Source organism: Alnus glutinosa, chromosome 9, assembly GCF_958979055.1.
Source record: "Alnus glutinosa chromosome 9, dhAlnGlut1.1, whole genome shotgun sequence".
Lineage (NCBI taxonomy): Eukaryota > Viridiplantae > Streptophyta > Magnoliopsida > Fagales > Betulaceae > Alnus > Alnus glutinosa.
Window position 1 is genome coordinate 8,053,439 of NC_084894.1, and position 12,469 is coordinate 8,065,907.

Here is a 12,469-nt window from a genome sequence, read left to right on the forward strand (position 1 = left end):
AAAAAGATTTGGAACGTCTAATATCTCTTTTTCTTTTTTTTAATAAAATAGTTATCATGAGTACCAAACTACGTACGTTAATCACTTATTACTTAACGTGGTAGTTGCCGAGCGTCTCAACTTTCCACTATAATAATTTTTAATCTTATTTGCTTACTCACTTCCTGCAACTACCACATTAAAAAAAAAAAAAAAATTGGAGAGTGTAAAAGAGAGTTCATGCAGATTCATCAAATTAAAACCCTACAAAAAGATGGCTGGACCCTCAATTTGGCAAGAAGAAACTCTTCCCATAGTCATAAAATCATAGTAGCAATGATCTTCTTCGGAACAACAATCTCCTCAGATATCCATCAAAACAACAAATCCTCAAATACATAGACACCATATAAGTATTTGCTTCTACAAATTTTTTCTTGGTTTTTTTTTTTTTAATCTCATATATGTACATAGTCCTTCAACTCCTTATAGGCTTTCTCTCATATCTTCACGCAACACAAGCTGGCATCAAGCAGCTTGAAAAGAAACGCAACCCTCTCTTCTGCCAAAAGAACAAAAAATTAAGGCGGATTAAAATACTATAAAGCTTCAGTGAAGTGTGAAAAATTCAAGAATATATAATTTCTGACAATTAAGCTTTCGAAATTATCTTTTCAAGGGGAGAAAAAAGGGATTTTCAGGCTCTACCTTTTTACGTTTTGCATAAAGGAGCTCCGGTGAGATTTTGTACAAGTCCTCATCCACAGGTTTGGGTGTTGGCCTTCTCACCGGAGCCGGACTTGGTGGTTCCTCGACGCAACCGACCCAGCTTTCCTTTTTGGCTTCCTTGACGTAAGGGTCACGGACTTTGTTCTACAATTATCACCCACATCATCATCATCATTCTGACTATACATATATATTTGCAGGATTTTTCTTTATATGTTCATATTATAACAACCCTCTTCAATCATGAGATCGTATGGAAAACATAGGGGTCCCATTAAAAGCACGAAAGCATTTGTAAAAACTAATGGTCTATCGATCCTTTCATTAGAGGAACATCTTTTTAGGAATTTTTTTCTCTCTCTTTTCTTTTTTCTTTGGGTCGGGTGGAACGTCTTTTAATATAATCATGCATGAAAAGTCATGAAGTGCATGAAAATCGCTTGGATGTGTCTTTTCCACACGCCTAACTAGTGCCCAACATGATTTCAAAAGCAGACAATTCATGATTCCCCTAACTAATTATGCCGAAATGAAAAGCAGATCAGTCATGATTCCCCTCCACCCAAAAAGATATGATCAATATTCAGCCAAAAAAAAAAATTAAAGTATCACATCCATGCTGATACAATACAAGAAAATATATATTAAAAAAAATAAAAAATCATGCAAAGCAAATTCACACATTTTTATTAGAATTATAGGATCTTCTTCAAGAGAGTTTCGATTTTACTAGCCCAAAAAAATTATAGGAAAAATAAGGAAATTAAGCGGCTTCTAATAAGTGCAACACAAAGGCAGCTTTTAGCTTACCCTTCGGCGGGGAACAACGATCATGGCCGGCGTGACGACATCATTCTCATACAAATCACCAGCCACGTACAAATCACGCTCTTCAGAGTAGCTGTAACGAAGCAACCCGGCCTGCCTTGCTGACTCAAAGCACTGAGTGAATGGCATGTCATCGTTCCAGTCCCAGCTCCCAAACGCCGGAACACGACTCATCTTACAGTAATCCTGCTCACAAACCACAAACAACATGTTAACATCCCCCCACGCACACTGAGACACACATATAATCGGGGTATCCGGCGCTTCGCCCGACTAAATTTTCGAGACACTTTTAAAGCGCCCCTTGCATTGTGTAAAGGTAAAACTCAAGCTTTCGCTCGCAAGCGTAACCCTTACTTAAAAGGTTAAACCTTAAATTTGATACTTCACAAGACGCTAAGACCAAGTGACTAACTACTCGAACACATATATTACAAATAAACAAGAGAAAAAGAAGAAGAAAAAGAGAAGTATGAATTTTGGGTTGGGGCTTACTTCCATTGCGCTGGAAATGTACAGGTGTAAGAATCGATCGGAGATTGACCTGAGAGCTTCAAACTTTCAAAGGGTTTAAAATGTGTACTCTTTTTTTGTTTCTTTCTTGATGCCTAGAGAGTGAGCGTGGGCTTGCTATTTAAGAAGAGAGAAAGGAGGGAGAGGGGGTAAAGTGGGGGTAAGGGATCCAAAGCAAGACAGAGGTTGTTCTATTTGTAAAAAAGAAAGAAACCCAGATAACGAAATTTAACAGTAGGAGACAGAAGGACAGAGAGGTAAGGTCAGTGAGAGAGATAGGGATAAATCAGAACGCTTTCGATTGGTTTCTTTCAAATTTTTTATCTTTTACTTTTTCCAGGCTTTTGCTTTTCCCTGTTTGTCGCTGTACACATGTGTATATTCAAAGCCAAATGCACGATAAAAGCCATGAAAGTGGTTGATTCTTTATTGGGGTTCCCCAATCTCGAAGTAACGCCTTAATAATCGGCCTTTTTTAACCCCACACGCGTACCTGTGCGAAGCTTTGTGCTCTGTGCAATGGCCAGGCCTCGCTCGAAACGAAGCTCTATGTGGTGGAGTTAGTTTATTGGCATTGACAACTGACAAGTCATTACAAGGTCAACACTCACAGCGCTGCCTTAGCCGGGATTTTGCAGTCTTTCCAAACTTGCATGGACACGTTCAACAAAAGAATAATTTTTTTTTGTATATTTTCTACCTAGTGGACAAGTATATTTTTTTCATATAGAAAGTGTGGACTTTGTGTTGCCAATTCAATTTTTTCATACCAATAAAAAAATCAAATTGGGAAAATTTCAAATTAATTCATAGATTTTTCACTCTATTTCAAATCAATACATGGATTTATTATTTTTGTAATTAATCACATGAATTTTACTTTAATTTTTTTTTTTTTTTTTTTTTTTTTTTTTTTTTTTTTTTTATGATCAAAAACTTGAAAGTTAGAACCATTTGTATACCTACTCCTAAAGGTAAATTTCAGACCCGTGCAAGGCACCGCCCCAAAGAATTATTTTGCATTGAGGGGAGATTTGAATCTTACATATGATGAGAAAATATCATAAAGTCCAAAGCCTTCACCACTCATAATCAATCCCTTAGAGTTGCGTGAATTTTATTTTAACTTTCAAATTATTCGGTTTTGGTACAGTTCCAATAATTTTTTTTATGAACAAAAATTAACTACAAACTAGTTTGTAGTCCATTTTTTACAAATCAATTTCATGTCTTTTTATTAATGCTATTAAAAAAAAAATATGTATTTCTCATATATTATAGGACATATGTCACTTTATTAGAGTGGTTAGTAAAAATTAGCTCCAACTTCTACAAACCAGTTTATAGCTAACTTTTGTCTCTCTCTTTTTTTAATTATAAAAATTCAATTATATCTTAAAAAAAAAAAATTATTAAAAGAAAAAAATAGTTATTATTCACGAAGGGTCCGGTTGAGCCTTTTAACGACCTCCACTGCCTCATAGAAGGTGAATTGTAGGTCGTGACGGCCCTGAAGGATACTTGTCCCTTAGGCCTTAGCATAGGCCATAGAGGGTAGGTGATAGGCCACAGCTTCTACTTCCTTCCTGTCAGGAAACTTTTTACAAATCGAATTGTAAGAGAAAAGAAAACTTCATTTTTAAAAGTGTTAAAATGTGAAATATATATATATAGATTAATTACATGTACTTCTCAAATATATTTTAAATAATATTAATAAAAAAATATGTTTCTTAACTAGTTCTTACATGCTAAGGGGGGCACAAATTTTGTAAGAAATTTTACAAACCAACCTTTAAAAGTAAAATATGTTCTTTAAGTATTACATATTTTTTTTATTAATGTTATTAAACAAATATGTGTTTTTTATTTGCTAAATAACACATGTTATTTTTAAGACTGATTTGTATAAAATTTCTTACAAATCAATTTGTAAAAAATTGAGACTTCACACTTTTAGAGACTAATTAAATTGGAAAAAAAAAAAATCATAAATCGAATTTTATATTCCTTCCAAAAAGGGTTACGAAAGAGATTGAACAAGTTATGACCTAGATGGCTAGGGTTTTATTCTTTTCTTCTTTGTTTTATTTGTTTTTTATAACTACATTATGTTTCAAGATATAATTGAAATTTTACACAAGTTTCAATAAAAACAATGTCAGAATAAGTAACTTGAAAATTAGAAAAACCCCATGCAATTAGCTAGTTGCAAAATTAAAATGCTATGCATTGATTTGATGTTGAGCAAAACTTCATGATATATTTTTTTAAAAAAAATTTCCACTTAATTAATAAATAACATCTGGAATAGAAGATATATTGAAAAAGATAACAACAACTTTGTTACCTAATATGTAAGCCTCCTTTGGAACTTTTGAGCAAAAGGGTTGCCCAAGGCAAAATCAAGGGATTTGGTCCCTTGTCATATAGATTCTATCCATTTTAGCCTAAAAACCAATGCCAAAGCAAATGATACTTTTGTTTCAATCACATTTTGTTACCAAAATAAAAAAATAAAAAATAAAATCTCACAATGTATTATACATTTTTAATAAAAACATTTTACAAATTTCGATAATTTTTTTGTATATATATTTATTCCTCACACTTTGTAAAATATATATATATATATAGGGTATTTTCTTACAAACAAACCGTCTAAATATATGGAACCGGATCTTCTAAAATTCATTTGAATCGGAGAGATGCCGGAAGAGCCGGTTCTTTTAAAAATAAAGGTAAAATTGTCATTCCACATCATTTTGACAATTTTGTCATTCTATTTAACAGAACTGGCATTGATTTGAACTGGAGAGGATCTAAATTACTAAAATATGTTCCAAAACTGATTCGGATACAATCAAGGAGTCCCAAAAAGATTTTTTCAAATTAATGGTTGCGATGAAGCCCAATTTTTGAAGAACTCTTAGACACCTATTTAAAAGATGCAAATTTTGTGGACCAATCTGGATACCACATTTGGCGGTCCTCTGTTAACCAAGAATTGGGCCCAGCCGTCATGAACCACCAAGTGGATATTGGGCTCATGCATGGACAGACCCCGGCTCTTGTGAGTTGTGACCCCAAATTGACTCTTACACGCGTAAAAGAAAGGAAAAAGTTTTTGGAAATTATTACTTCTAAGCCAACACTGTCCATTCAATTGCAAGATTCCAATCAAACTTAGGCATAGAGAAATGTATCATTAGAAGCAACACAATCCAAAGACTAATTTGATTTGCTTCAATTGAGCCATATTAGAAATAAAATAGCATAGAGGAATTAAAACAGTACCTCAATCGTACTAAAATTTGCTGTTCTATGAGATTTTTCAGTGATTTTTTTAGGCTTGGTAATTCGGGTTGGCGGGTTGGGTTCGTGTCGGCCAGACGGGTTGGAGTACAACCCGATTAATAATCGGGTTGGAACAAGTCAATCCGATTGTGATTTTTTTTTTTTTTTAAAAAAAATAATAATTCAAAAAAATGTCATAAACGGGTTGATGAGTCGTAAACGTGTCATAAACAGGTTGATGGATTGGAAAAAAAAATAAAATAATAATAATCGGGTCGCAATCGGGTTGGCAGGTCAACCCACGGGTTGACCTACCAGACACGATTCTAATCGGGTCAAACCTGATTAGCCCAAATCCAAACTCTATATTTTCGTCTCGTATTCGTGTCGGATTCGCGAGTCGTGTCAAAAATTGCCAACCCTAAATTTTTTTCTCCCAGCGGTAAAGTACACTACCAGAATTATTAGAGTAATACTCACAAACTCACGGTCAAAGGGCACTCGAAAAACAATGAGAGAGAAATTGATAGGCACTCAAATTTTGCTCACAAATGATCTAATGCCTCAACCCATTCAACGGGGAACTATTTATAACCTCACCCCCATTGACGGGGAGGAGGAATAGCTACTCAGACACTGAGTTTGTCAGGCATAACTCCTGTAACGTAACTGACATGCATTTTTCCATGTATGTTTCCTTGAAAATATGTCGCGAGCACTAATAGTTTAAAAATATTGTTTTAAAAAAATTAATTAACATTCGTTGAAATAGCCAATGGGTACGGATAGGCTATGTGAACGATGGTTATTGACCACAGGATAATTGTAATTCATAAAAGATTGTACTCTTCATTAACATGATTTTATGTCTTACAACTGTAGCATGTTTCCTTCTGATTATGCCTTAACGATCTTTTCCATATGTCATTTTTCTATCGTCATAATTACTGTAATAATCGCCATTGAGCACAACTTGTCTAAACTTCATGCTATGCTTTATTGATATTCTGATGGTGCTTAAAACGTTCATTTTTTACGCTATTTCCAACTAAATCGGGCTTATTGTATTGGCAAAGTTTCCTCGTCAATTTCCTCACTAGGTCAAGGACTTTATGAGTTTTGTTTTCACATGTAAAACATTATTGTTTTACAGATTAGCAGGTGACACTCCCAATTAGTTATCAATTAATTAAATCGGGGATGCTGTGAGTGACACTTTGAGTTTAATTTATAGTCAATTAATTTTGAGCATGTTACAGGGTTGCCTGCAACATATTTGCATTGATGGTTCATCACTGATCAAACATTCACCACCATGCCGGTGCTTCATCACGCCGCGATGGTGCATATTTGCTTATGAGTCACTGCAACATGAAGCCACTAGGTGTATTGTTGCAAACAAAATTCTCACAATAAAGTGTTATTTATGACTTTCATCTTTTACTAACTCATGTATAACAATAGTTAAAGAGCAGATCTGCTTCGAACAAATTAGATCTAAGACAAGAGTAGTCAAATATTATAGAATTTTTTTTTTAAACCGACCGTAAAAAATAACCATTTACACCGAACTATCTAGACCACGAGAGATAACTCTTTACACCTAACTAACATTTATTTCATATATCGCTCATGAGTACAGATCTAAAAAGAATAAAACTCTTAACTCATGAGTGCATATTTAAAAAGAATAAAACTTTTATTCAAAGTAAAAACACAACTAACAAACAGAAACAACAGCTAGGGAAGAGATGAACAGCACAATACGGAGGTAGATAGACAGATACATAGCGAAAAAGGTCAAAATTACTGATTTGGTCAAAGAATACCTACAAATAAAAAAAAAAAAACTAAAAAAAAAAGAAAAAAATAAGAGCAAAGAGTAAAAAGGAAAATATAAAAGCGGAGGAAAGATATCCGTCTCTTCCTCCTCCTAAGTTGAAGGTATTGGCACCGTTTTCATAAACATATTAAAATGTTTTTTAACACGTCACTTTCTACGTGCTTTAAAATTGCTAAACTTGTGCTTGATTAGTTTAGCCTGTCAAGACACGGCAGTGACTGAATTAATGTACCAAACAAATCATATGCCCAAAATTCTGGCTAAAGCATTAACTGGGTGCATGTACCCAATAATCGAATATTCCAATGTTAATCGCAAGAGACCCTGTACAAGGATAGTTAAGCAACTCTACAATTTCTAAATTACGTGCATATATTTGCATCTGAAAAATGTTGTTTATTAAATCGTTCGACACCAAAAAAAAAAAAAAAAAAAAAAAAAAAAAAGCGTGAATTCACATAATTTTAGAAGAAGATATACTATTTTTTTAATTTATGTTCAGCTCTCATCTAATATATATATATATATATATATATATATATTTTTCAAACTAACAATTGAATATATTTTCCCACACACGTAAGTCCTTAATATCCAATGAATGATTTTTTTTCACATTGCCAAGATATACCTGGGTTGTAGACTTTATAAGCTTTGAGCAAACCTCTTCCCTTAAGTTTATAGGCCCAATTTACTCTCAAAAGACGCCTTGAGAAATGAGGAGTGTCAACAGCTTATAAAGTGCACAGCTCCCGTATCTCTTGGCAATTTGAGACACTTTAACAGAAATAAGTGATAATTTAATCCAGAAACGTTTCTCTTTTTCTTTAGAATCATAGATAATCCTAATCCCTATATGTGAGTTGTTTTTTGCGTGGGAGAGAGAGATAAGAGTTGTAAAATGGGCATACAATAATGGAGGGAGGTAACAGCGAAGCACATCCGTAAGCTATTTTGAATGACGGCAGTTGCTGAGAATAGTAGGCTGATGGACATACACAACAACCACAAGCCATTGGAATTGAAGGAAGTGATTGAGTCCAAAAATGGCGTCAATGAGGGAAGGAGTGACGATGACTTGCCCCCTTCTCCTCCCATGGTTTGCTCCAATCCACAGGTGACAGGCCCACCTTCACCAATCATGCAAACCTAACAAGCATCCCATCTGGTGTAGGCTACACCCATAATCTGTGACCGCCCGCCTAAAACAAAGAAAGGGATTCATTATAAATGACGCCTAATTTCTTGATTCATAATAATAATAACTACTTTAAAAAGTGAAAATATTGACAATAATTACTTCATTATAAATATACAATATCTTAATGCAACAATTAATGGGTCCTCTAATTTCTACGTTTGAAAGTTCCATTTAAGCGTTCATTTTCATTTTTATTCTACAACTATTTTATAATGTTTTTTTAATAATGATTGATCTAATAGTTAATTCGAACCGTCATGCTAGCATTATAAAATAGTTTATAAATTGTGAAAAATGATAGAAACTATACTTTTATCTCACTTTGTTAATGTGTTCTTGACGATTAGTTTTAGATCAGCCCTTTTTAAAAAAAAAAATAAAGTTAAAGGCCAATTGACAGTGTGACACTAACAAGATAGAATAAAAGTGTGTTTTATTAGCATTACTCTTCGTTAAACGACACCTTAAATGAAGGACATATATCAAGTTTTTTTAGAAGAGTAATGTTATATACCACAATTATTTTAAGATGCTCGATTGGACTTCTCCAAAGATTTTTGGTGGTGGGAAAAGTTTACAAATCAATCAGTTATTTCCGGCATTACCCTCCCAAATGTTTTTTTGTCCCATTGCCTGGTCCTATGGAGGATGGACTAGTCCAACTCAATGCAGGTGGGAGTTCTCGTGGAAATCCAAGGAAATAAAGTGCAAGTGGCTTTACTTGGGGACCATTATGTTTGGATATATAGAAAATTTATTATATTTTTTTCGTATATTTTTATTTGGTTATATTGAAATATTATCTATTTAAGGCTTAATTGTAATTAAATATTGAAATTGTAATCAAATAATGCGAATTTGATTACCATACTTTATATTTGTTAAGGATAAAATTAACCCTAGAGACACGTGGACTCAGAAACATCTCGGATCTATGTCTCGGACATTTATTTCGGCCAGCGAAGAAAAGATTGCCTAGGTATAAATAGATCTCGGAGGTATAACGACATCTCAGTACAAATACATCTCGGAGGCAAAACGACATCTCGGTCTTAACACTCCAGGTTACGGTATATGGAACATCCCGAGATCTCCTAGTCTGAATGGAGCGAGCATATCTCGGATATTTGTGTCTCGGAGTAATAACGTCTCGATATGATATCGAGTCGGTGTGATATATCCTCGGGGTGATATCTATTGGATGTGTCAACATCTCGGACTTACATAACCCCGTTGTGGTACAGATATATCCCGAGATCTCTAGGTCGGAGCGAACACGTCTCGGATATCATCGCCTCGGAGGTTAGCTGAAATGTGCTACAGACTTCTGAAAGGTGCCATGCGCCACGTCCGTCTTAGAATGAGATAAGATAGAATCCCAGAAGATCAGGGATAAACTACAGATCCATAATTTATGGGATAAAATGGTTATTGACATGGAATCAAGTTTAAAGAAGTACAAACGCGATCAACTACGGACTTCACACTCCTACTCGAATTCCCTGAAGATATAGTTAAAGTTCAACCAGGACTCAAACTCCTAATCCAACTAGGTGTCAAGAAGGTCCGGCCTATAAATAAAGACCGTCACACCAGGTATAAAGACGAATTCTCTAAGCTCCTGAGATTAATATTCAGAATACTCTGCAGAAAACTTTTTAGACTGACTTAGGCATCGGAGTGGGCGTGGTCGGCACCCCCGACGAGTTGTTTGTTCCTTTTTGCAGGGTTGAGGTATTCGGTAGAAATCAACAGCGAATCTTCAGGCGACACGTCACCATACCGGAAACTGTACCAACAATATTTACTCCAAGTCATATAAATAACGATTTTTGTAATGTAGATAAACAAGTCAAAGAGCATAATGTAGCCCTCAGGTCTAACACCGAATCACCTATAATTTTTTTGTATTTTGTTTTCTTTCTTGCTTTTGTTTTTACTATTTTATTTTAGATTTCTTCACACTCATCATTGTGCCCTAATTTTAGTTGGTTTTGCTCTCAAATTATTGAAAATTGTTCAAATAAATGGCCCGATCCATTGAATTATCTGCAATAAGAAAAAAAAAATGTAGATTTGAAGAGGCAAAACATATCAAAACACCAAGTGCAGCAATAATATAGGAAAACAAGAGCAGGGAAAGCACGGTGAGAGTGAGTCTTTTATTTATAATATTCAGTGTACATACAAGAGTTTGTGTTTGACTATAATTGCAAGAGAAATCAAGCTGATAGTGTTGATTTAGAAGATTGTTTCTGGTCCTCATCCAGAGCTGATATTTGTTTCTTATCCTCTTCAAGGAAGCTGCCCTGGTTTGACTGGTTGAGCTGATTGAGTTGTTGTCTGATCCACTGGACCTACTTGCGTTGCGATCAAGGGTATATTTTAAATAGGAGAAATAATTGCCGTAGAATTCTTGATATAATTATTGTACAACTTTAATAATTATTTTTCAAATTATTAATTGGATCTGTTTTCTTAAACGTGGGTCTACATATTCAATGGTTATTTTTTTTAAAAAAAAAATTTTATTGAAATTGCATAAGAGTTTATACAGAAATTGTAAACGTATAATATCTCTTTAGGTAATAATGAAATAAAAGTAACAAAATAATGGCCACACATATTCCATTAAGGTGAAATATTTAATTGAAACGGGAAGTAAATTGTAGGGTCAATAATGAAATTCAAGACATTTGACTATGATACTATATTAAATCATTATTTATTCCAAAAGCTTCAGCCGATAGAAAATAATAAAATTTAATCATTTAATCAATATTTTAACATTTTCTGTCACGTGTAAGCTCAAACTCTATTTTAATACGTGAGACTCAACACGTGAAATATTTAACTGAATTAAAGGGTGAATTGACGGAGTCGGAGTTTGAACTCCAGACATTTACTATGAAATGGAGTTTGAGCCCATGCGTGAAGGAAGTGTTATGGTCCGTTTGGATTTGAGATTTGAAAACATGATTTTTAAAAATATAGTTAAATGTTTAGCAAAATCGTAATTTTACTTTTAAAATTATGCATTTTCTAAAAAATCATCATCTTACTTACAATTTAAAAATATATATTTTATACGTTTTTAATTTGTAAATTTTAAAAATTATAATTTTAAATGATTCATTTTCCACGATTCAATTTAAAATCGCCCTTTTTGACTACATATTTAGCCGTATGCGATGCATATTTAGCATATCTGCTATAACATCATCAATTTTCCAATGAGACGTAGACCACTTTACCTGTCTACGTTTTTATATATGGTTTGTTTTTTCGTGGGGTGTCTTTTCCTTTTGTTTGGAATTGGGAATTAACGTTGTCAATTGGGCGGGCCACGGTTGCTCCCCGTATGCCACAAAACGTGCTTAATTAGCTGTATCTGAAAATAAATACCCTTTAAGAACTTGCAAGCGGCTTAGTACAATCCAGTTTAACTGGAAAAGCTGTAATCCTACGAGAAGCAAAGTTTAAATATGGACAAAAATTTCTTATAAATCGATTTGTCATACAATGCACAAATAAAATTGACATGTGTCATTTGACACGAGAGAAGTACATGTTATTTTAAATAGCATTAATAGAAAAACATATGTTTCTCACATATTTAAACGATACATCTCGCTCTTATACATGGGATGTACGAAATTTCTTACAAACCGATTTGTAAGAAATTTCTGTCCTTTAAATATTCCTGTAATTAATCGAACCAATTACAGAAACTGTTTGATCCTATATACGTAAATGGACCTAAAGTGCAGTAATTTACATGAAATATGATAGGTTTAGAACTTGTACAACCATTTTTCAGGTTGTGCCCTACCAATAATTAAGAGAATATTGTCCATGTGTGTGGAGCACAAAGGCTTACAGACCTCCAAATTCTATGGAAGTGACTTGCAGACACACGTGGGTATGTTTGGTAAACCATTTTTGAGTGAAATTTGTGTTTTAATAGCGGTAAAAAGAAGTAATTGATATGATTAAAAAAAAATATATATATATATATATATATATATATATATATATATATATATATATATATATATATATATATATATATATATATA

The 12,469-nt window shown here is 33.6% G+C and overlaps 1 protein-coding gene across 1 annotated transcript; it reads right to left on the reverse strand.

The window, feature by feature from the left end:
* Positions 1 to 269: 269 nt before the first annotated feature.
* LOC133878133 (uncharacterized) lies at positions 270 to 2,259 on the reverse strand. Its single transcript, XM_062316642.1, has 4 exons — positions 2,032 to 2,259; positions 1,519 to 1,722; positions 688 to 852; positions 270 to 541 (listed from the first exon to the last, which is right to left on the reverse strand). Exons 1-4 carry the CDS (start codon positions 2,035 to 2,037, stop codon positions 488 to 490), a joined length of 429 nt encoding a protein of 142 aa, XP_062172626.1. The 5' UTR covers positions 2,038 to 2,259; the 3' UTR covers positions 270 to 487.
* Positions 2,260 to 12,469: the final 10,210 nt, after the last annotated feature.

Coding starts and splice junctions, on each gene's coding strand:
- LOC133878133 (XM_062316642.1), bottom strand. Junction 853..1,518: donor TCGTTGTTCCCCGCCGAAGG/GTAAGCTAAAAG, acceptor TGATAATTGTAG/AACAAAGTCCGTGACCCTTA. Junction 542..687: donor TTTATGCAAAACGTAAAAAG/GTAGAGCCTGAA, acceptor TTCTTTTGGCAG/AAGAGAGGGTTGCGTTTCTT.